Source organism: Meleagris gallopavo, chromosome 3, assembly GCF_000146605.3.
Source record: "Meleagris gallopavo isolate NT-WF06-2002-E0010 breed Aviagen turkey brand Nicholas breeding stock chromosome 3, Turkey_5.1, whole genome shotgun sequence".
Lineage (NCBI taxonomy): Eukaryota > Metazoa > Chordata > Aves > Galliformes > Phasianidae > Meleagris > Meleagris gallopavo.
Genome location: NC_015013.2, coordinates 58,970,667 through 58,996,190, shown reverse-complemented (window position 1 = coordinate 58,996,190; position 25,524 = coordinate 58,970,667). Strand labels below are relative to the sequence as shown.

General features: G+C 36.5%; 1 protein-coding gene across 1 annotated transcript; it reads right to left on the bottom strand.

Annotated features, from left to right (window-relative positions):
* Positions 1–830: 830 nt before the first annotated feature.
* Positions 831–25,494, bottom strand: YTHDF3 (YTH N6-methyladenosine RNA binding protein 3). Its single transcript, XM_010708979.3, has 4 exons — positions 23,960–25,494; positions 18,811–18,896; positions 15,995–17,587; positions 831–5,363 (listed from the first exon to the last, which is right to left on the bottom strand). The coding sequence occupies exons 3-4, from the start codon at positions 17,567–17,569 to the stop codon at positions 5,340–5,342; spliced, it is 1,599 nt and encodes a 532-aa protein (XP_010707281.1). The 5' UTR covers positions 17,570–17,587; positions 18,811–18,896; positions 23,960–25,494; the 3' UTR covers positions 831–5,339.
* Positions 25,495–25,524: the final 30 nt, after the last annotated feature.

Genomic DNA, 25,524 nt, shown 5'->3' with positions numbered 1-25,524 from the left:
GAGGATATGCAAACAGTTATATCAACTCCCACTGTTAACACCAGATAACCATCAGTTATCACCACCCCTAAAATTCAAAGAAACAACCAGGGCAGATTCTTACATGGAAATAACTATATGCTCTTTAAAATTTGAATGAAACAATTTCTTTCTCCACCTTCCAAAAGAACGTACTGTAGAGTTAAATTAAAAAGATTGGCCTTCACCATGTGGGAAACCAAATTTAGCAATTCCTATGGCAAACAGACTGAAACAAACCAAAACAAATTAAAACTCTGCTAGCAGATTTCTTTTGTCCAGAAAGGGAAATCACTGAGTTGGGAACATTTTTGTGGATTTCAGAAAAAGCATCCATGGCCACGCTTCCCAAGGTAGCAGCAGACACTGGAGTCATCCCAAAAGGAACGGGGAAATGGAAAGGAATGCTTACTCAGATAGAAGAAAAGAATTCATTGCTTCCTGAAGGTCTAACTAAGAGTGAAATTCCGGAGGAAGATACTTGAAGATCAACCCATTTATGCTCTCTGCTTACATTATGGCAGATGTTCCTTGTGCAAAGCAGAGGGAAACTGGAAGAGACTTGTGCCTGACTGCTATTGTCAGACTTCTACATCTGGGGAAGGACTAGGTCAGATAAGTGGTAACAAATATTACGCATATAATGGAACATTAATAAACAAATGCTACATGTGTAATTAGTAGAATTTGGTTTAGAAATCCCTGAACAATGAGTATATATAATTAACATTTCAGGATTTTTATGGGAAGTTAAATACTGTCAAAAGCCTGGAATAGTTAGAAATTTAACTTCACGAACTGAAAGGCCAGCATTCACCATATTCAAATGCACTTTATTCAAGTATATAAAGTAGAATAGACAATATAGAACAGATGCTTTGATGAAAACATGTCAGCTGTACACTAGTATTATAGTTTTAAATGAAGCCAAACTTTACTTAAGTTTCCTATAACTCATGGAATAATTCATTCCTTTCCCACAAACTACAGCTTACATGCCAGGCTGAAAATAGATTAAATGAGAACATGAAGAGGTTACCTTCACTGAAAGTTTCAAAAAAAAAAAAAAAATTAAGATCAAATTGTCAATTGTCATGCAAGGTTTTCATTTAAGTTATTGTACGCTAACTTATATAAAAACAAAAATGTAAACCAGCTTCTTTCACAACAGAATAAACTACTCTTATTCTCTCAATTTATCATTAAATTATATTGACCTCCATCTGTCAAAAGAATAAAGACATAGAAAGTAGGAGTGTAGTTCCATAATAACAAATGGCAACAAAAATTAGTTCAAATGGCTTTGAAAACCACATGAAAGTCATTTCTTCATAAAGAGTTACTTACATTTGAATGCCTGGGATTATTTATTTAAAAATGAGTGCAGCAGAAAATTAGAAGATGCTCCACACTGGATTTTCACACTCTACTAGAATCATCTCAAATATTTAAATATCTTCTTGTGAAAGAACTAACAATAATTTCAGAATCTTAGCTGAAAAAGGGCCAAAACAAACATAATGCTATTTACGGAATTCAAAACACTACTGCTTCAATGTTTTCAGTAAAATTGGCAGTTTCAAATAGGAACAAGGAAGATGCACTGAAATCAAAAGAATTTGTTTAAAAGAACATGTTTCAGGTGTGGAAACACTTGTACTGCATAGAAAGTAACTTCAAAACAGAATTTTGACTAAGTAATGAAAAATAACTAATATACTTTCTCCTATACACCAAGTTTTTGTTTTTTTTTTTGTCATTTGACTAAAAAGCTCACCATGTTCGGTGGATTTGTCTGGGATGAAAATGACTTTGGCAAGGGGCTTTTGCATCTATACTTTGCAGACAGTGCTTTGAAACTGTCAGAGTATCCAAGGAGAAAAAAAGAGGATGTACAGAAAAAATGGTATTTGCTAAAATTAAGCCTAGAAAAACAAAAGACACGAAGCAGTGAATTTTGTCTAGCTGTGAATATTGAGGTTTTCCCAATCCAAGTCTCTTAGTAATAAAGTAGCACCCATGTTTTGCTTAAGTCAGCAACCTGAGCATTCAATTGACAGGGTTTATTTCTCGTCAAACACCAAAAAACCCCCTACTTAAAGATGCTGATATTACAAAGACAAGACATACTCAAAGATTAGCAAAGCTCACACAACGTTGATTTGTCTCAATTTGTACAATAAGGCAGGTCAAGTCTTTCAGCAATCCTTTACTCTATGACTTGTCAGTTGTGTTTAAAGTGGGAAAAGTACTCAAAATGGAAAATACTCAGCATTTTTACCCTCCTCCTGCACTAGAAGTGCAATAACATCTTATTTCACTGTATGCTAACAAAATCTTACACTAAAACCAGCTTTTTGAGTTTTCTCAGGGGGAGGAGGGAAGTCACCTTCTCCAGTTTCCATAATACTAATTTATATGGTTTGTCAACTGGTGAGCATGTAGGTACAATGCAGCAGTGCCTGTTCAGCATTGCTCCTGAAAGGAAAAGCCTTCTTCCTTTCCCTCCCACCATCTCCCTCATAAATGTTTAACCTCACTGTTCAGACAGTTAAGAAATTTTCTGCTGGTTTAACTGGTTCAGTATGGACCGCAGGAAAACAAATGCTGACAATAGAGGAGGTAGAATCAGGAACAGAAGTGGGGTTCTACCAACTTCACTGTTAGCAAGCAGCCATTAACACAGCTTCACTGGATTAAAAAAAACCAAAAAAAGAAGACCAAAAAAGTATTTCTACATTTATTTGATATATTAAGCACCATTCCTTTTCTTTCTGGAGGAAAATAGCTCGTGCATAAGGAAGCTGAAGGCTAGCAGTGTCATGTGTCCATTAACCAGTACAGCACTCCACAGCTGTATATTACAATGGTATATACTATTTTTACAGCACTTTATATGCACATAAAACTCCTTTTAATTTCAGCTGCACATACTAAACTCAGCAGTCTGCAAGTCGGTCACAACATGACTAATACCATCAGCAATTAAACTCTTCTATTTGTAGATCAACTAACAATCCTGGAACAGCATAAGAACTGTCACAGCTCTCTAAATGATCACCTCCTTCTGTTACAATCCCTTCTCATTTGCCAAGCTTTCAAAGTCTGCAAAGTAACAAACTCATTTTATTCTAAGCCTGATTCAATCCCAGAGCAATGCTCATGCTATAGAATAAAAGAGGCAAGGGATAAAGCAGGAAATACTTTAAGTCTGCAAAAATATGAATAGTGCAGCAGAAGCAAAGTAAGGTTGTACATGCAATCAAATCCTGAATACCTGACTAACAGTAGCTTTCTTTTAACTGGAAACATCTGTGCATTTTCCTGATATTTTTGCAACAAAGAAGTAGAAGCATGCTGATCCCTTGAAGGATTATCAGAAGGACTACATTCTTTGAATATTGATCTTTGCCACTTCAAATGATCAGTCACAGTTGGAGTAACAGGCAGTAATCCATAGGTCAGCCAACAGAGGGAAACAAATACCTACAAAATTTGTCAGCAAGAAACAAAGACAGGGAAGCAGGGATTTTGGGGCTCAAGCCAATTTCATAAGGATTGGGGCTTGAAAACTCTCTTCTAGTCTCCTCACATAATAAGAGTTTAGCCTTTCCCTTCTCACCTAATCTGCATTTAAGTGAGATTGCTGCTTCTTTCCAAAATATGAAAGTGGCTTCCCTTCTGAGTTTGCAGAAAACAAGTAGTAAAAATTAAGATTCATATCTGCTTCTCCTCATTCTCGAATATTTAAAATAATGAGTAAGAAATAGCATGTATTGACTGTTTTGTATATGCGAAGTCAGAAGAGAGCTGGGGCCTGAGAAGAGAAAAACTAAAATCCAGCAAAATAGTCTGTATTCAAAACAAAGTTATACCACTTAAGCTTCAGAACTTTGATTGCCAGAATCTGTAAATGAAGGACTCAAAACAATATAAACATCTGTGCTGGACATTAAGACATGAAACGTTCAAATAATACGCCATATTGCTATTTTAAGCTATAACATATCTGACTTCTACACTGTCTTTCTAAAAAGAGAAAGCTATCCATGGAGTTTGGTACAGGCTGTTCAGTATTTTATACAGTCAATACACCTGCTTAACATTTTTCTAATATTCTCTTCCAGAAGATAGAATGTGCGTGGCTACAAACTGAAACAAAGGATACAATTTGAGGAGTTAAAAGCTAGTAGAGCAGAAACCAGTTTAATACGTATTCTAAAATTCCTTGTTTTCTAACAAAAATCTTGATAAAATGGTTATATCTTCTCCATGGATCAAGGGTTGTTTTTTTTTTTCCCAATATTTTTAACAGTAGACAGGGGAAAGCACTTCAATGTTGGGAAAATGAAACAAAAAACTGTGAGAACAGTATATGCTTGCTAAACAAGAATTATGTTTATTTAGCTAGTGAATCACCTAGAGGAGTAAATTTTCACTTTCATGATAGCAATCTGTCAGGCTTGCAAACACCCAGAAATAGGAATTAAAGATTTTAAATGTAGTTATAAAGGTCATAAAAAGTCTGATTTAGACTGAGGTACATTTACTCAAAACTGAGATTTGTTGAGTGGTAGCAAACAAACAGTTCCTCAGACAAATGCACTTTTTTCAGTATACATGTTACAGAAAAAAAAATAAAGAAATGTGCATTAACTGGTGGTGTCCACCGAGCTGCATATTAATATTCTCTTACACCAAACAGTTTGAAACAAGGGAAATGTCATTCTAATATAATTTTATGTTACGTTTCATTTGGCTAAACTGCAGCTTAAAGTTGCTTTGCCATTTTAAAAGATTACTACAATAATTTTCACATGAACATTTAGACTTGAGTTTTACTCCAGGACTAAATATGGCATGATTTGCTTTTAATCTGTTGAATAGCTAAAATCTGACAATTAAAAAAACTACAAAGAAAAAAAATTAAGTTGAAGCAATGTGAATCTCACATCATTGAACCACTTCTAATGGTTAAATGTTAGTATTTAACAAATTCAAAGAGTTAATGAATCCTTGCATTCGTTCAGTCTCCTGTGCCTTAGCTAGGATGCATAAATACAAAAGACAGCAGATACTGGTAAAAGCTTCAGGACAGAAAGTGCTTGACGAAGGTACAGTTCTCAAGTGTGTTTGGTGAGAGAGTATAAGGGCAGATGCACTGATGAGAACCATTACAAGAAGAGTCAATTTCGTGTTAAAGTGTTCAAAGATGTCACCTTAAGCAGAAAAAAGCTTTAATAACGTCTTCTTAGACATATTAGGCATTTCCAGAGTCTACATCATTAGTGTTGTAATTCTAGCAGGATATCTCCATACAGTTATTGTTTGTTTCTATTCCTCTCCTGAAAGAAAACAAAAACAAAGAGGAAAATCGTGTTAATACACAAAGTTATACATTATTTGCTTTCCTCTCATTAAAGAAGCAGCATTGTAAATTCTCTAAAATCAAGCAACTAGCTTTCAAGGACTTCTATCTTCATAACTTTACAACCATCTATGTACACTTTCTCTCTACAGTAGATACCAGATAAATGAAAACACAAAGATCACGCTCCCAGATATCTTAATCAAAGACTACTGCAGTAAACGTTTTGATGTGCTTAAGATCAAAAGGTAAAGGAACAAGTTGCACCAGTACTTCTTCCTCCATGCAAACACGGTGCTGTGATGACAAGATAAAATAAAAAAGGTCAACCATACAATATTTTTCTGTCTAGAAGTTACTTACAAAAAGAGTGAGGTAGGAATGGCTGGGTAAAGACAAACAAAAAGAAGATAACAAAAAACAATGACAGAAACCGCTCAAATGCAAGCCTCACTTGCAATCAGGCTGACATTCACCTCAAAGCTACCACAGAGGTTTAAGATGTTGCATTTAGTATAAAAGAAGATGCAATATGTCATATGTGTAAAAAAAAAAGATAAACAGTGTAAACACTACTCATTTCACTGTATCTCTACTAGAGACTAAAAAAATCTACCACTGTATTACAAGACTAACAGAGGAGTAACATTTTCAATGATTCATCATTTTCTTTAAGATAAATATACAATTAAGTATTATGATCTCTAGGAAAAGAACAAACAGCAATTATTCTTTCTTGCCTTCATTATGTATCTTGCTAATTAGATTGCAGGAAGACACTACAGTTTGACTCTAGGAAACTTAGAAATTTTCTTCCTTTTTTTTTTAATTGCATCACTGAGCAAGTTATGTAAATGTTTGATAATACTTTCTGGAAGAGATAGCTCCCTGCCTCATTTAAAAGAAAACAGAACTCATTTCCAGTGTTTTTATTATTGCATTACACAGGATGTTATAATTGGAACACAAACATAGCAAGGAAAACCAAAATAAACCAGGAGGTATTTGAACAATTCAAAACCACTATCTGATATCATGCTGAAACTTTATTACGTTAGAAACTACTTAGTGAAAGTGAAAATTCACATATAATCCCAAATAAATTCTCACAAAGACATTATAATGAGTATACAAAACATTGAGATAGTTCCTAGAGAATAGTTATCTAGTTTTCCTCAAGACAGACTTCTGCTTCAAGAAAGGCTGCTTCAAAATGAACACCAAAAATGTAAGGCTTGCAGAGCTCTTGGTCACAACAGTGATCTCACTGTCTCAGTAGCTGTACAACTTGTGTGTTCCAATCTCTATAACAGAACTTCAGTATATTTAAGGAGCAATGTTAGCATTATTCTACAATATTCTTTTTTCCTAGTTCAGAGATGCATGGCCAATATTTGCATAGTGATTTTAAAATGAGATTGATGCTATCAGTCATTAAATTAATATATATTAGTATGCTAAGAGTGTATCTCTAGGCTAAAAACACATGATCACTGGGTCTCATGCCTATGTACATAAAGCATGCAAAAATAGCCTGCTTATGTACATCTTAGATTACTGCTGTACTATTAGCAGACTTAACTGCCAAGTGCTGAAAGCCACTACTGCTGTATTATAGCAGCTTACAAAACTGCAATGTTAAATAATGATATATCAATATTTTTTCCATTTAAAATACTACCTGCACAAAAGTAGCATCATCAGTTTTCCTTCATTTCCAGGTAAACATTTAGTCAAGCTGACTACATAGCATCTCTCTGCATTCCAAACTGCTCTCTCTCTTCTTATATTCAGATGAGTAATATCTTTTCCAAAACTCAGCATCCTAGAGTAAAAAGCTTCTCAGGTCAATTCACATTCCCTGCCAAAGGCCAGCACAGCCTGCTTTACTTCCCAATCTACCAGTGAGGTTACCCAGCTTTGGGTGGAGTTTATGAGCAGGAATGGAAAGCAATCCAGCATTTGATTTAGAACTATGTGGGAATGGAACAGCTGGTTAGCAGTAACTGCTAGCAAGAGACCATGTGGTGAGCAAGCTTCATGCATGCAAACAACTTTCTACACAAACTGACAAAACCAAATCAAGGTGAACCTAAAAAGGTTTGGGCATAAGAAACATGCCTCAACCTAGAGTAAAGAAAGATATGTAATGAGCAGCACAGCAATGTGTGGTCAATTTTGAGTTCAGTGCACTAATTGGAAGATCCTGTGCTAAAAAGCAATCACAATGCAATTTATCCTCAGATTTAAAAAAACCTCTATGCCAACAAAATTTCAACCTTCAAAGCAACAAAAATATGCTCCGATCTGATTTGAAAGAAACTGCTGAGATGTATAACACTACTTTCTGGAATTTCTTGCCCAAAACAAGAGAAATGAAAAATGTTCATTTTTAGTAGCAAAATTGAAGTGGAAGCTTAACAAAAAGAACTGCTACAGCCCTAAGACACACTTCCCCCCCTAAGGTCCTACAAACTGAAGTTCAGAGTGAGAGAAGAACTTTTGCTTATTTTATGATAGTTGGAGGTGCGAACATTGCAAGGTGTCCATTTTTAAAGCTATTTAGGGTTGCAAACTTGCACAAATTGCAGATAGTTTCCCCATGTGTTCAACTCCAGCATGATCAGCTATACTTGCAAAAAAACCTTTGCAGAACTTGTGTATCATGCTGCAATCTTTAAAATGTTCATGCTTGAAGCTCTCTGCTTTGCCCCCCTGTCAAGAGACAGCATTCTTACAGCAGTTTCAAAAGGGAACGTGCAGCATATTTTAGTTGCTTCAGCGCAGACTTCGATTTAATCTTCATGTTCATCTGCAACATAAGCAAACATGCCAGACTGCATTCTGTGAAGGGAACTGCAGGCACACACCTCTGCCAACCCTACTGTGTAGGCTGGAACACCTGGCAGAGGTGGAACAGACAGCTGTAGAGATGGTGAGAAAAAGCCACAGCAAAGCTCATGAAATCTCATTTACTAATGGCTTCAGCCATAATCTGCCATTTATTGCACCCCAGCATATCATTATACTGGGACAGCAGAAACACTGACCTTAGTGCTCGAGACCACAACCAAGAACAGATTTCTGAGAAAAGCAAAAAATGCTAGAAATAATTTACCCCATTTATAGCAAGGATCTCATCAGCTGTACGTTAATGAAACTTCTAAAGTTAGGTGAAATATCTCATCAACATCTCACTCAAATTCCAGAGAGAGGGTAAATCTGAAGATAGATTATCTTACAACCAAAAATTACTTAAATGTATCTAAGTAGCACTTTTAGTGATTATGGGAATCCGTGAAGGAAAGATCAATTGGGAAGGATCTCTAGAAGCCTTACACAAACCCAGAAATTAAGCGCTGCTCAGGTACCACCTCCTCCCAAACATTTAGTTTCTTCTATTTCTTATTTCAACATGAAAAGTAAAAGTCACAAATTAAAAATCAAGGACGTCAAATTAAACTTTACAACTCCAGAGCTCCAACTTTTCCAGTAAGCCATACGAATTAATACTCGTCCAAGACCCTGCTGTTGTAGATCATTTGAGCTCCAGACAGCAAATAAGGCTTTCAAGCATATGAATGCTGGGAAAGTCTGTAAAGCTGCAAAACCCAGAATTCTTATTTTCCATATTAATTTTGATGGCATTTTACTTATTTTAACCTCAGAAAGATTCAGCAACAGCAAAACCGTAAATATTACAATCATTGTGGTAAATCATATTTGAGCAGAGCATTCTTAGCAGAACAGACAGAACATTCTATATTTTGTTATACTTAAGAAAATATGAATTCATATCTGAACTCCCACAGCACACTAAATAACAAGGTATGAACATTCATGAAGGTGGAGAAAGAAACTTAACTAATTTAAAGATACTATTAATGACAAACCACAAAGAAAGGCTCTGCAAAAACCAAACTTAAAACTCCACGAGCCAGAAAAGCTCTTCCAGTCTCATCTTCCCAGATGGCCAATCCATCACTGACAATATCCAATTCTAACTAGACATAGCAAGTGCTTCCCTACAGTGCAATACACATTGAAATATCAGATTTTAATTAGCTACAATATAGCCATTGGAGGAAGCTCATTAAAAAGTAAAAAAAGAAACTGTGTAATACTGACTTTTGAGGCCTTGGAACAGATATCTGATGTAAGAAAGAACTGCAAAAAGCAGTTAGATGACTGACATCTTTGTTACTTCTACTCAGAAAGCCATGGGCAACAGAAACAAGACCTTATTTAACAACTCTGCTAAAGAATCTAGAATAGCCTTAGAAGAGAAATGACATCCACTGCAGAGTCTAGAAAACACTGTGGGGAAGACTTCTCAGCCTCACCACTAACTCTCTCCATGTACATGTAACAGAAATTACAATCTGCAACTCAAATTACTATTTCAATTTAAAATCTGTCATGAACATACTTCATCTCGCTTTCTCATTATATTCCATATGAAAATGGAATTAACATACAAGTTTACTTACATTCTCACAACTGAATATGACCCTAAGTAGAGAAGCACAATAGTAACCATAATTACCTCTCTGTTAAGAACACCACCACACACTGGAACCTGGCTCAAACAGTTCATCTGATAAAAAAAACACCATAATCCATGATTACAGATGATTCTGAAGGTTAAAACCAATCAACTTTCATACTAAACCTCAACAATTTAGTTCAATTCAATCTGTACAAACAGCGTTTCTAGTTAAGCTTCATATAGCTTTTGACTGTTGGTTTGTTGGTTTTTCCATTAAAGCACCACCAACAATCTACACTTGACTTTCTCCTAACGCCAGTCCACCTCTGGCATGAATTAATGAAACAACACTGAAGTAGAGTGAAGTCATGCAGGTTGTGACTACCTTATGCAGACATATTTTGTCACACTTCTCGCAAACTGCAGGAAAAGCATAACATTCCAGTCAATTTGTTCTCAACAGATTCATCTGAACAGGATGCAAAAGGCTACTTGTGAACAATCACAGATCTTTTGCTCTGGAAGAAACTTAGAATTGCTCCGGTGTCTTAAAAAAAAAAAAAACCAAAGAACTTCAACAGGACATTCAGGAACACTGCAGTTATCACAGACCACACTCAATTCCTTCATATTTATGAATATTAAAAGCATTAGATTCCAAAAATGATTTGCCTCATAGCATTCAGGCAAACCATTTAGTTGATGTTCCTAGCTTTTCCGATAGGGGTCTGTATATTACAGAAGAAATTTGGTCATTCTGCTCAGCAGAAAAGTCTCTGAAGTCCTCACTCTGCAGGCAGGAATTTCAAATCAAAAAGACAAGGGAAAAAGATCCATTTATATCTCTTTCTAAACTAAGACTACCTGTGAGCTTAATTGCATTCCAGCTCTTTCATTCAACACTTCAATACTGGACTTCCCCAGCTGCAACTCCTTTTTCCTTAAAACAGAAAGGCTGTATCACTACTTAAATCCTTACATAGTCAATATATATTAGTGATATCACCTTTTAACATCCAAATCTCTCCATATCGTCTTTACCCTGTAATAAACTTTACACCAACTCTGAACATGAACAACTGTCTCAGCCAAATGCACAGACAACACAGGCATTGAAATTCATATGCCTGTAAGAAAACTTGCAGATCATTTTCAGCTGCTCCTAAATGACTCACAACGCTGAAGCATATTAAGGCATAGGAACTATGCATCATCACAGGACGAAAAAATTCTGGATCAATGTATAAATTCCTTGTGTCCCAAATAATTCTCTTCTCCCAGGACCAGGGATACCCTTCATCTTATGCACATTAACAGTAAAACTTCCTGGCAAATTATTTTTTTTCTTGCAATAGACATTACACCTTCAATACCACTCTTATTTATAAAGAAAAAACTGTAGATATGCAGCAAGTTCAAGAAAATTCTGAAATAACTCTCAAAATCTGAGAAGTATAGAGCAAATGCATTTCTCACAAGACATTAGAAAAATCTCATTTACTGTTTTGAATCTTTAGCACACACAAAAAAAGCAGTACAAGATGACAGTACAACTATCAATTACCTACATTAAAAATGTTAGTCACTAACTCTTTTCTTTCACTTGTGCAAGGATTATGTGTTTATATCAGAGCTTGACATAGTTGAATGGGCTGGAGCAGGAGGAAAGAGACAACAGTTCACAATTTATGTTTCCTCACTTTCCTCATTCCTCTACAAGATATTTTTCAGAAATAATCTAATCAAGCATAAAGACAGCAATGTCCTAGAGTAGAAAGATATATTGTTTAACATGTTGTTTAACACTATCATCTGATAAGATAGCTTATCAGAGAAACAGCAGCCACATCGCTATCACAACAAAGGAAAAAAATATGAAATTACTCTGAGTCAGAAAATTCTGGCTATATGAGCACTCCTATAACAAGGTATGTAGTGCAACAAAAAACCAACATGGCAAATATTCACCTGCCATTCAAAAGTTTCCTGTAAAGAAAAAAACTCCAAATGCAAATTAGAGAAGCAGCTGAGATTATACTCATTTCATCTTCTACAGATAATAATTATTTGTCAGGACTGTTACAATAAAACAATTTCATGATAGTGTTACTAAGTCAGGATTCTACAGTTATGAGGAACCACAACCTTCTGTCCACCATATGCTACAAGAAGTAGAATTCAATACTAAGCAACACCAAAGGAGGTCCTCAAACAACAGATAACTACACTTTTAAGAAGTCACCCCCTGCGGGTGAGTGAAAACCTAGGAGTATTTCAACAGCTGTTTGTTAGTTTGGGGGTAGGTTATTTGTTTACTTGGCTGGTGGGGCTCTGTGTGTTTGGTTGTTTTGCTTTTGTTGTTATTTTGAATCAAAGCCGGGCTTCATTTTGACCTACATATTTACTGATGGCCAGGTGTATAAATACAACAGATATTTTGCAACTTGTTTTCCTACAGTAATTACATACTCTTAAACAGCATATTTTAAGCTTTTAAGCTTAACTTTTTTTTTTAATGCATCATATTGCTACTGCTTTCTGTTGAAAGACAATCCAACAAGTTTTTGAACAGTCTTCAAACACGCACACTTACACCACAACCCCCAAGCAGTAATTCAAACTAAGGACTAATGCAACTAACGCAATTTCAGATTTCAACCTACCATTGACAAAACTTGTGAAAAAGGAGCCTGCTAGTTCCTTAGATGAAAAGATACAGAATCATAAAACAGATTGGGTTGGAAGGGACCTCGAGGATCAACAAAGCTCCTACCCCGCCACAGGCAGGACCCACCAACCTCCACGCTTAATACTAGACCAGGATGCTCAAGGCCCCATCTAACCTGGCCTTGAACACCTCCACGGATGGGGCATCCACAATCTCTCTGGGCAGCCTGTTCCAGCACTTCACCACTATCATAGTAAAGAACTTAGCACCCAATACATTTAAAATAGGATACTAGAACCTCAGCAATAAGAAAAATGTGAGTGCTGCACAAGTTTGTTTCCAATCCTACTTTTACACATCTGGTCCACAGCAGGATCACATCAAGCACTGACTGATACAGCAGTTCTAATATTTACACTTTGAAGCAACCTGTATCAAATGCAAAGTTAAGGAAGTCTCATTCATTGCACTTTTACAAGTACACTGTCATAACTTGAACAAAACAATGACAAGTCATATTAAAAATTAATTACTGATTCCCCTGGGTTGTTAAGATTAATTTTTATTACCAATTACTTTCAAATAAGTTAGCTGGGATGAACAGTTATAAAGTAAAATAACATCTATAAATCAGATGACATTGCTTTATTTAGATCATCGACTGTAGGCAATTTTGCTACCACCTTTGCAACAATGAATGAGTAACCAGTCTTGAAGTAACATGCGAGTGACTACTGCCATCTGATACATTTACTTTTTTTACTAACAGCAAAAAGAAAACTTATGACAGAAACAACCACAGCTGCCACAGAAAAAAGGCATTAACTCAACGTGCATGGAATACACAAGTCTACTGGCAGAAAGAAGCATACTAATTTGTATACAGCTCCATAAATTTAGATGACCCTAGGTAATAAAGGATTACTCAACTAACCATAAAATAGAGCTTACAATACTAATTACTGAATTTCTAAACCATGCTTGAATCATGAAGGAGTTAACAAGTGAATGTTTACAGCTTAAGGATAAGTTGTTTCTATACTGCATCAGAACAAGAAGAAACCTAGAGGTTTTAAACCAACAGTAGTTTTTAAGGGAATTAGTTTAATTTGGACTTCCTATACTCTAAGATAGGGCCCTGGGCAGCCTGATCTGGTGGGGAACAACCTGCCCAATACAGGGAGTTGAAACTAGATGATATTTAAGGTGCCTTCCAACCCAAGTAAGCTATGAATTGTATAAATTTGCTTCAGGCATGTCTAAAGTACATCTTCAAAAAGGAAATCTCACTCCTAGACACAGAATCATGGAATGGCTTGGGTTGGAAGGGAACCCAAGGAACATCAAGTTCCAACCACCCTGCCACATGCAAGGTCACCATGCTCCAGATCTGGTACTAGAGCAGGCTGCCCAGGGCCCCATCCAACGTGGTCTTGAACACCTCCAGGAACAGAGCATCCACAGTCTCTCTGTGCAGACTGTTCCAGCACCCTCACCACTCTCTCTGTGAAGAACTTCCCCCTGACATCCAAAATATGCAGTTCTAAACTCATTTTTTGTAATTTGCCAGAAAAAGAAGTTGTTCGCTGTTGTGTAGAAAAATCAACATCCATTGTGCAAGTACCGTGACAAGTATGTTTGCTTTCACTAGAACTGGAAAAAGCAGCTGTATTAATAGAGAAATGTAAAGTTCCGTACTTGAGTCATACAGATACTGTATGCATCACTGAAAATATTAAAGAGCAATATTCCTTTATTACATAAAATACACAATCGCAGTCATGTAGATAGAGACCTATTAAATGCTGAGTTTAATACACTGATATTTAAATTTAACATACACAGAAACATTACTAAATCCATGCTCAGTCCCTCCCCCCTACTACACGTCATGGATTTTACCTACTGTAGAGAGATACAAACCACAAATAAAACAGTTGCTAGGACATATCTGAATTATGACTCCTCTGGTAAGTTCTTTCACAAAAGTATCTGCTATACTTTCGAAGCCAGCATGGTCTTCATGAAGTGTCTTAAACTATCAGAAATTAAGGCACTTCTGACACATGAATGCTACAGAGAAACACTTAGTCTTGCCTTTTTGAAACATTATTAAAACCATAAAGGTTTACTAAAACCTGCAAAAATCAAAATTTTTCCCTTACGTAGAATATTAGATAAGATCATGGTCCAGTCTCCCATCATCAAGATGGCACAGAAGTAGCAATACTGATTTAGGACACCAGTGTTTTTCAAAAATTATTTTAAAAAAAAGAGGAGTACTCTGAAATTAATGCCTCCTACTTTATTATATTGGCCCATGGTGGATGCTGGCATCCATGGTGAGGTGGATGCTGGCAGAATGGCAGAAGAGGTTGGACCTAACCTAACAGAGATAAGGAGACAGTGGAGCAGGTGAAATACTTATGCAGGCAGAACGATGGCAGCTTCAAATAAGAACAAATTCAGGACTTTATATCCCACAAGTCTCCCAATTTGCATAAACCATAGACTTAAGGATATTTTTACTCAGGAAGTGGTGTGATGGATGAACAGAGAGCAAAATCCCACTGATGCAAATTCACACTTCTGAATATCAACTAACTAGGTAAAGTAATTCCAGATCCCTGAAGTAGTTCTAAACGTGATAAATCATGCATTTACTGTTACAGTAGCAAGTCCGGAAAAAAAATATAGCAAAAGTAAATATTGAGACTAATGGTGAATGGAACAGTTTTTAGTGGTGGGAGAGTTAACCTGACAAGCAAGTGCTGTAAAACAGTTCAAAGTGAAAGTCTTTTTCCTTTTCTGATTTTCTGAAATGCTGACCTCCGAAATTACAGTTTTCTCTACAGATTTATCACAGGTATACTTTTAATCACAGAAACAAACTACATATATTTTTAATTGCACTATCAGAATTGCCCAAAATATAATTCTGACACTGCATAAGTCATTATATCACCCATATATTTCAGAAACCTACGAAAGACAAATTAAATCAAGCAGAAAATCTACTCTTCGCAATAAGCTTGTTAAAAGTTTATTAAAACACAATTTTGATTTATTTGGTAATTAACGTTAACTTCATCTATAATTTCATGTTTCTTTCTTTAATGACACAAAGTAGAAGTCGTCTAAACTGGGAGACTACAGTTAGGGATAATGCACTCAATTCCATTTTTGTTCACTTTAAGAAGTAAAACACTCAGAAGTCATCTTACACATGCCAACGTTAGCATTGAGGTTAAACATGTAACTTGTTTTATTAACACAGGTTCAAGAAAGTTAATCTTTTCATTAAGAACTAATTATATCGAGTATATACACCTCGGTGAAAAAGCACCATGTTCTGATTCAACACTCACACTGAGAAATTTCAGTTGTATGAAATAACAAGGCCACCAAGAACCGAAAAAACAGGAGAGCTACTGTAATACTGGTTTCTTACCCTACGCATGGCTTCCTCCTCTTCTTGACGCTTTTCATAATGTGCAAAGTCATCAAAGATTGAGGTGGTATGCTTGAAAGTAGCAATTATTTTAAGCACTTGCTTGGCTTTTTCTAGGGGTACTTCTTGAGTGTCCCTCGAATTGGTAACTGGTTTGTTGTCATTGTTTTCCAAGCGAATATGCCGCAGTTGGTTATTGGGAACGTCTTTGACAAAGATCCATTTGACATCAAACTTGCCCTTCCACTTATCCTGAGACCAGACGCCAGCATATGCATTGTAGTCCACAACAGACTTCATCTCAGCCACTCCACAAAAGTGTCCACTGCCATTCACACTGAAGAGTAAATAGAGCGGGCCTTTTCCATTCAAGGAACGGTAAGCAGCATCCAAGCGCTTATTACCATGCTCAGTACTACACCAGATAGAGTACTTAATGGAGCGATGAATATCGTCCTCTGAATAACTTTTGATTATAAACACACGTCCATTCTTCAGGTTCCAATCGAAGTCTTTGGGATTGTAGTTGTTTATGGCCTTTAGTTTCTCCAGCACTGGGTGCACTTCCACACCAGAAGGTGAGGAGCTGACAGATACAACACCTAAACCAAAGTTTTCACTGCCAGCTCCATTGTTCTGGCTGAAGCCCACACCCCTATTACGAGGCGCTACCCAGCGGTTTTGCAACTGCTGCTGCTGCAACTGGTGAGGCTGGGCCTGCTGCTGAGGTCCTTGTTGCTGTTGTGGTTGCTGTGGCTGAGGCTGCTGTTGAGGCAGTTGGCTTTGCACCAGTGTCGGTGGTTGAATTAATGGCTGAGGCTGTTGGATTATGGTCTGAGGAGGCAGTACTGGTTGGGCTGGGGGAGCTTTTACCACTGACCCCTTGTCATCCCAAGTTCCAATATTCATGTTGTGTTTTATAGGTGGTGGTGGTACAGCAGGGCCCCCAATGCCCACGTTACCTTTAGGCTTGAGTTTCGGCTGAGGTTTAGCAGGCTTCCTTGCAATGGCAGCCCAAGAGGTTGGTTTAGGTGCTGAACTGCTAACTGGGGGCACGCTGTTGGCTGCAATACTTGTCATACCAGTACTGCTCAGAGCTGAACCTACAGTTTTTGTTACAGCAGCTGTCATATCTCCACCAATTTTCAGTCCAGTCATGCCTTGCTCAATGCTGCTAATCCCAGGCACCTTGCTCAGAGTATCACTGCCAAATCCAGCCTGTCCATCTGCTATGGCTCTCCCAAGAGAACTAGGTGGATAGCCATAGCTGCTGCTGTAAGCAGAGCTTTGCGTTGATTGTCCCTGAGATCCACTCGTCCCCCATGTAGAGAAGTCTGCATTCCCAGGAAAAAAATTAAATCCATGCTGCCCAAGAAACGGAGGGGTGTTTCCTAATGCCCCAGGTTGACTAAATACACCATCAGGTATGTAATGATGTTCACCATTACTCATCTGTCCATAAGTTGTCAAGTATGGCATTGGAGGGTCACCTGCAGTTGACCATGCTGCTTCGCCTAAAGAGTATGGAAATCCAATGGATGGAGCATAATAACTAGGCATATATGGGTCTGACATTGGTGGATAGCTGTTACTCTGCAAGAGAATAAAACAAAAATCAGTGATACAGGCTATATGCTCAGGACAAAATATTTCTAATACCATCCAAAACACTGTTAACGATCATATGAATGAACCTGCAACTTTCCCCATTCCCTCGAAGGTAACAAAGATGAGTAAGAATACCTATTGGAAGTAGCCATGTTTTCAGAAACCATTTAAAAAAAAAGCAAGTCATAAAAACTGTAGTTTCCTTAACAGAGAAACATAACTGCAATTAGGACTCAATTTTTTTGTATTCTTGTTCCTTTTTTGTCAGATTTGTCTAATAGGAGACAAGTACCAGAACATAATGGCAGGAAGAATGCAAGAACATCACAGAATTCTTTGTTTCGTGAGGAACAACACTCAAACTAGCATTCCCATTAAGAATAATCTGTGGTCTAGCAGAACAAAGATTACTCACTAAATCCAAATTCCACTCCCAAAACTCCTAAGAAATCACAACAGTTATGTCTTTAGATGATGAAGTTGAAGGACTACCCACCACACAACTTCTGATGTTGTTTTGGAAAAAAACGCAGCACATCATCATCCCTCAGATAATGCCTCCTTAATATTGTGTTATTTGAGGAAATGCGAAAGTAGGAAGAGTTCTCAAAAGTCTTTTAATAATTTCTTTCCCTCTCAACACCACAACTTACAAACTTAACGTACGTTAACTTCTGATTACAGAAACAATTCACAGCTCTGAAAATAAGCCATTAACATTCCAGCAGAAGCATTATACCACAATCCAGTAATATTAAGGTTCAATCTATTATGCAATCAACTGTGAGATACTCCTACTAACATCAAAGGGAATTATGTCCATGCATTTAATACTTTCTCAGAGCCAATGAAACTGTTGTTTTGAACTTCATCCAAAATATAATTCATTGCAAATTTAAGGTGTAGGGTTTTATTTTGATGTTTGGGTTTCTCTTTCATTTTTTGAAGATTCTTGAAACTGGTTATTTTTGAAGTTGGAATACAAGAGCAAGAGACATCAGAGCATGCTTATTAGCAGAATCTTATCCAGAATTTAAGACAACTTTAACTGTTTCATGTTTTATGTATAAATACAATAAGATACAAAACTGTATTTCAACATCTATTCAGGCAAGTAATGCTAAGAAACAGTGTTCAAAAATGAACTAAGTCCGGAATTTCATTGAATTCCAAAGTTAACTTCAAGACAGTAAGCAATGTTCACTTACCTGATTTGTCTGACTACTTAGATATGGCTCAAAATCATCATCATTTACTGCATCCTTTTGATGAATCGAACCGTTCTGTACTGAAACTAAAAATATATTTGTATTAGATATACTTTCTACAAGACTAATGATGCACTTTCAAAATAGGTAACACTTAATCACCTGTTCATTGAAACACTTCTACCGATGCTTCAATGAGACAGAATACATTATTGTTAAGCTTTATTCTGTTCAAATCAAAGAAAATAGACCATTAAGCTCCCCAGTCAGATCTCAGAAGAGGTCTGGAAAGACTGCAACCAAAGCAACTATTCTTGATGGTGGAGTTCCCTTCCTGGAGGAGGAATTTTCTAAACTACACAGACAGAAAAGCTACAGTCACCTTATTTGCATGGGCAGTAAATCCAGCGTTTCCAGAAGTACCAGATTAAGTGCAAATGTGCAGACCAGTGAGATCACACATATTCAATAGGTTCAGTGAAATCTGCAATATATACCTTTCTCCTGAAAAGATTAAAGTCAGCAACCCACCAATACAACAGGGAAGGGCTATTTCAGCGGCCTAATTTTCTAATTCCTACACAACTATTAAACTGCACTGAATTAGCAACACATCTCGAGTTTAGAGGGGCCAGTGAAAGACAGAAACAGAAGTTAAAGTCCCCAAGAGCAAGTTTACAATCCTTCCCCTGCACACATGCCATTAGACACTGGAATCTCCTCCTATCTGCTCTTCTTAGCTTTCTATTTATTACTTTTAGTTTCATTTAAGGCATTAATACCTACTTGGCATTTTCCAGTTGCTCAAATTACTTGAAGTAATTCTCAATTCCCCCCCCCTCCCCTATTGTTCAAAATTAAATTGCAGAATTTTCTACTAAACTTCATTGTTTCCAGAGTGCAAAGCAGAACAGTGACTGAAATAAGCAAGCAGTTTATATGAAATTATAGAACTGAAAGACAAAGAAGACTTCTCAAAAACAACTGACTGCTTTTCAGAATGCATTTTTTGCTGCTGTTACCTATCAGTAGGTTTGGTGAAAACAAGTTTTAGAGTAATTGATAAAGTGCTCTAAGAATCGATGACACGAGAAGTTACAGCAAAGCAGCAGATTTTCTGACAGTTGGGAAAACTAAGTTGACACCTGCTTTTCTCTTTTAGCAAAAGCTTCTGAAAAGTATATACAGCTACGTAACTAAACCTTCAAGGTTTTTTTTTATATGTAGAAAGTGTTTTAAGAGCATGTTTTGTTGCTTGGTTGTGTTCCTCCCCCCACTAAGGTTAACACTGCAAACCAGACACTTCACAATTTCTTCCATGTTTGATTTCAGTAACAAGCTGTCTTCAGAGAATTAAACTAACTGGAAAAATAACAAAGGAATACATACAAACATATGAAAAAATGGAAAAACGTATTAATTTCAGACAGCAGTAACAACAGATAGAAAAATAATAATTTAATAAAGAATAATAGAAGATTTGTTCCAAAGCAGCTACCTGAGAAGGAGGGAAGCAACTTCCACTTTATTTATCATTCTGGGGTTTTAGAAGGTCACTTGACCATTGTTATACACTGACACAGTGTTTGTATACCAGCTGCAGACAATTGTGGCTAACAACAGCAAACACAATGTGTGTTAAAACATGATATAAAAATATTTGTAAATTAAATAACAATTTAAGATAATAGTTTTTGTTTGTTTTTCCATAAATACAGAGTTTCAGCTGTTGGTCACTAATCATCCTAAACATAAATACAGTGGAAACATGCAGTGGAACTCTATGTTCCTTTTTTCATTTGGCCCAGTCACACAAGAGAATGATTCTCAAGGTCTCTTCTCCACACCACGCCATATCCATTGCTTAGTCTTAACCAAAGACTATAAACAGCAATATTTCCAAATACAATTTTGTTATAACAAAAAAAAAACAGAAAGGAGGGACACGAGTTTCTTAAAAGCATACAGCCACACATAAAGCAATATACAAACTACATGCCAAGATTAGAATTCTATCAAAATTAATCTCTTCATACTGACAGCTGATCTTCATAAAACAAGCCATGTTTATTGTTTCAGAGGCATCTAAAGGTCTCTTAAGATAATTATTTTGGTCAGCCATAACTAAACGTATATTCTTATAAATGTATTTTCTTTCTTGTTTATTCTATATTGAGATCTTAAGTCAGCAACACAACATAGTTCTGTGCTGCCATCTCTACTACTAAATGTATACACTTTTCAATGAGACAGCATCATTACAACTGTTTCTCCAGCTTTTCACTCTAACTTTACATAAGATGTTTATAACGAAGAATGCAGCCCACACACGTATTTAACAAGAGAAAACAGATTAAGATGCATGCCTTATACCCAAAATCTCATATTAAGTATTCTAACTGAACAGGGCAGTGATGAAGAATACTACCAGAAACTAACCTACAGTTAGTAAAAGCACCTGTATCAGTCCAACTCTGAAAATATTGCATGCTTCTTGTAAAAATACAGTGTAATTAGATACCAGGAAGAAATAACTCATCAAATAAAGGAATTTAAAGCTTCTGTTCCTTCAACTGTTGCTATCCTTTGAATAACCACTAGCAAATTGCACAAACGATGGCCAAAGGTATTAAGAATAAATTTCTCCCTACATCCAGATTAACGTGGTGTGTAGTAAGTACTAAATGTAACCTGTAGTGTTCTATTCTTGTTTTAAACCTAATCTTATATTTAAATTTCCTACAAAACCAAAAATATATACACAGGTAAACACAAGTCAGGACTTTCCTTTCATAGGTGCAATATGCTAGCACAAACTAAAGCAAGAGAGAAAGGGAGAAAGGGAGCTTGGGGAACGCCAGGTCCTCATTATCCCCATTGTAAGACATCATTTGGATGATATCAGTTTTGATGTCTTATGTCAGTAGTACAGTATTTAACAAATAGAATAAGAAAACTTTCAAGATAAAATCATTTACTGGTCCAAGTCTCTGAAATACTGGAGTTAATGTCCAGATATACTGTTCTGTAACTCAGATGTATAATCCCACACATTTCGGTCAAAGGAGAATGCACATGGCACCTACTTTTAACTAACTAGAAACAAAGCATCAAGAGAATTTTCTCAGACAATACAAGCAACTTCTCAGTATCATTTGAAGGCTTAGTACTCTTATTTCAACATGAAAAACATTTTATTTACATACCCAATCTCATCCTTCTCAACATCACCACTCCTATGCATATGCACAGAGCTTCAGATTAATCTGCTGACTCAGTAACACATATTCCCTCAAGGTCCCTTTAAGCTGGGACCATATCATGACACCTGAAAAAGATTACTGTCTGCTAACATTTGGATAGGAAGGATTGCTGACACTGACTTAATATATCCTCTTGAACAAACCTCTGATCTAACAACAACTACTTAAGCTACCATCTTCTATCTCCAAGCCCTTTAATCTAACTCCAAATTAAATTAGTTTTGTAAATTATTTGCTATACTTTATATTTCAGTAGAACTGAGCTGATTATTGGTTTGTTTCACTCCAGTTTTCTTTAATATCATATTCTCACCAGGAGACTTGTACGTTATTTAACAGGATGCAATCCACTAAAATCCAAGTTCAGAAATGCAAAAACCTCCTTATTTAGACAAGTTGAAACTGTGTTTTGATTTACACATTTTGCAGCACTTAAAAGTTATAGCACAAAAAATACGTTGACTTGTGCATTTTCATTATTAAACAAATTGCAGGATAGTATCTTAAATGGGATGCTCAATACTTTACACCCAATTCATATATTGAACATATAGTTCAAAAAGTACTTCTATGATTCTCTAATAGTTCTAATTTCTCTAGAAACACAGACATCATAATTTGAAGAACAGAAAGCCACAAACTACTTGCTAAAATGAAACTGTCTTCTCACTTAAAAGAAACACAAAGGGCAAAAACATAACCTGCTTCAAAGAAAAATCATAAAAAGTTCCACAAGTACTAGAATATGAAACAAGTACTCAGTAAATATATGACTACACTGAACAGATCTAAGGAGGCAGACACTGAATGCATGTTGAAATTAGAAAGAAACAGGCTAGATTCAACAAGATTCTGGAAGCACATGCCAACATGAGCAGTACAAACAGAAGTAGATAATCTGCACACAGACAGAACAAGAGAATAATAAAGTGTGGATAACATTAAATGACACTTCACAGAGAACAATTAGATTCGTTCAGATAATAAATAGCAGGTTCAAAAAATACACAAGGTCCACAAAAAAGTTATTAATCCGCATGCAGAAATAACCACACTGAATGCATCACACAGGTGGCTGTTTGTATACTAACCTACGCTCAGCTTACTGAGCAGATAAGAAATTCATCGGCACAAGTGTGCTGACTACTCAAAAAACCCAAATAAATTATTGGGTTGGGTTCCTTTTGGTTTGTTTGTTTTTTTAATATCAAAGATAAACTCTACACCAGAAATAACTGCAGGACATAATCTGATATGCCATAGGACAGACTGGCCAAGCATTTTAGAGTGAAGTAGTTGATTGTTTCTATGGGAGGGAATAAACCCTATTTTAAATACAAAGATGTTTAAAAAAAAAGATGAAAAAAGTAAAAACAAACAAACAAAAAAAAGGCTTAGGAAGACTACAAAAATATTCTCCACAGACGGACCCAAGATATTTTCTGAAAATAAGGAGGGTGATGTGTTCTGTTCACAGATATGAGTAACTAAGTAGTCACACAGCTCGTGTTTCTCAAGCTAAGGAAGCTGCTCAAAAGACTCCTCCTGATGATTCTAGTACACTGATTCCATTCACTGTACAGAAAGATCCAAGGTATACTGTTAAAGAGATCATGCAATCATATCAAACAACATCAGCTAAAAAAACAGCTGTTATCTTATTACTCCTGACAATAATCTATCTGAAAAATAAAAATGTAAATTGACATACTATTGTACCATTATAAAAAATGCTGGGAAGTAATATTTAGTATGCAATTTCCTGTCGTCTTCATCTGAAATAAGACATCCCATAGCTGCATTCCCTTCCCATAATTGTCTCAGAACACATTAAGCTCCACAAACAAGATCAGACATTTACACAAAATTACAGTGAATCGACTTACCTTTATTTCCCTGTCCTTTAGGTCTCTGTACATAGGAAAGTGGGGAAAAAAGCAAAACAGAAAATTTTCAGTTAGAATCCTCTGATGTTTTTGTCAAGATAATTTAAGTTTACCAGTTCTTTTCAATTTAAATATCAATTCAAGCTATTATAAAAACATCCTGATGTACAAATCCAACTGAAGAGTTTTAAAATTGAAAGAATTTCACGGAAAATCATTAAAATATCCTACAGTCTTTTAAAACATGCAAAGCTTAACTGGCAGCAGAAATCTTAACAAATGAATTTTGATTGCCCCTCCTTGAGAAACATAAGCAATAAACACAGCATAGCCTAAAAGAACAAAGAAAGTTAGCTTAAGATTACTGCCAGTGCTAGAGCTTCATTATCATACGTCATCGTTTAAACTGACTGATGGGTACTTATCAGGGAAAAACCTATAATGCCTTGCCTTTTAAATGTACAAAAGAATATACAGTAATATTGCAAGCTGAACTACAAGCTATACATTCCTTCTTCAGTCAATTACATTGAGAAAATGATACCATGTTTACGCTTTCACACAAGAAAATAATACCTTAAGGAGTAATTTTTTTTTTTTTTTTTAGGATTAGTCATTACAAAACACTGTTAATCTGCCACGCACTAAGAACCACTGTAAAAGAACGAGTTACGGTAACCTTAATTCCTCTATAACAAAATAAAACAAGCTTAAAAAGAAACGAGCAACTTGTAACCCATTAGAATCTAATTCATCTCCTCGTGCATGTACAACTAATCATGAGCAGATTCTCTAGCTCCACTACTCTCCAGCAATTTTTACTCCTGAAAGATTCAGGACTGGTTTGAAAGTTTAGGCTAGGTTAGAGAAAACCACCATCTTGCTTGCATATATAGCTGTCTCAGAGTTAGGTCTCTATTTAACACATCTCCATCTAAAGCTGTGCTGATTAGTCACTTCCTCCTCCCAAAGGGGGAGGAAAACATCCTTAAGAAATCCCAACATCTCATCTTCTGAGATATAGCTCATCCAGTCACACAGAGAGCAACAAGAGCCACGAAACTAAAAAAAAGTTGAGAAGCAGCAGCCCCCATTGAAGGCTAGAGAGCAAGGAAAGCTTACAGATCACTGAGCTAGAAATAAGTGCACAAAAGGAAACCGGAGAGCATACACGGAGACAAAAGGCACAAAACACTGAAGACAGAGAAAATAAAAGGGGGGAAGGAGGCTGCGAGGAGAAAACTTTGGAGGAGAGGCAGAGGCCCAAGGAGGAAGTGAGGACCAAGGCAGAAAAGCGCCCGCCAAGAGAGAAAGAGCAGCAGAGGCCTGGCAAAGGCTGAGAAAACCTCGAAGCCCTGCGAGGAATCGAAGAACAGCTGGAAGAAGCGGAGGTCGCGGAGAAGGAGGCCCGAAAGAAGAAAACGCGAGTGAGGAGAGAAAGGCAAGAAAAGAGAAAGCGATAACCAGAAGTCGGAAAAAAACAGGGAGAGCCGAGGGAAGCGCTCCGGGAATGGCGAGAGGAAACGGGCGCCCACGGGGCCTGCTGAGGGCTCGCTCGCGGCGCG

Excerpts from the sequence above, each read along its gene's own strand:
- YTHDF3 (XM_010708979.3), bottom strand. The coding sequence starts at position 17,569 with ATGTCAGACCCATATATGCCTAGTTATTATGCTCCATCCATTGGATTT. Across the intron at positions 5,364-15,994 it reads AGGAGGAAGCCATGCGTAGG|GAGAGGAATAGAAACAAACA; the intron begins GTAAGAAACCAG and ends GTTTTCTTTCAG.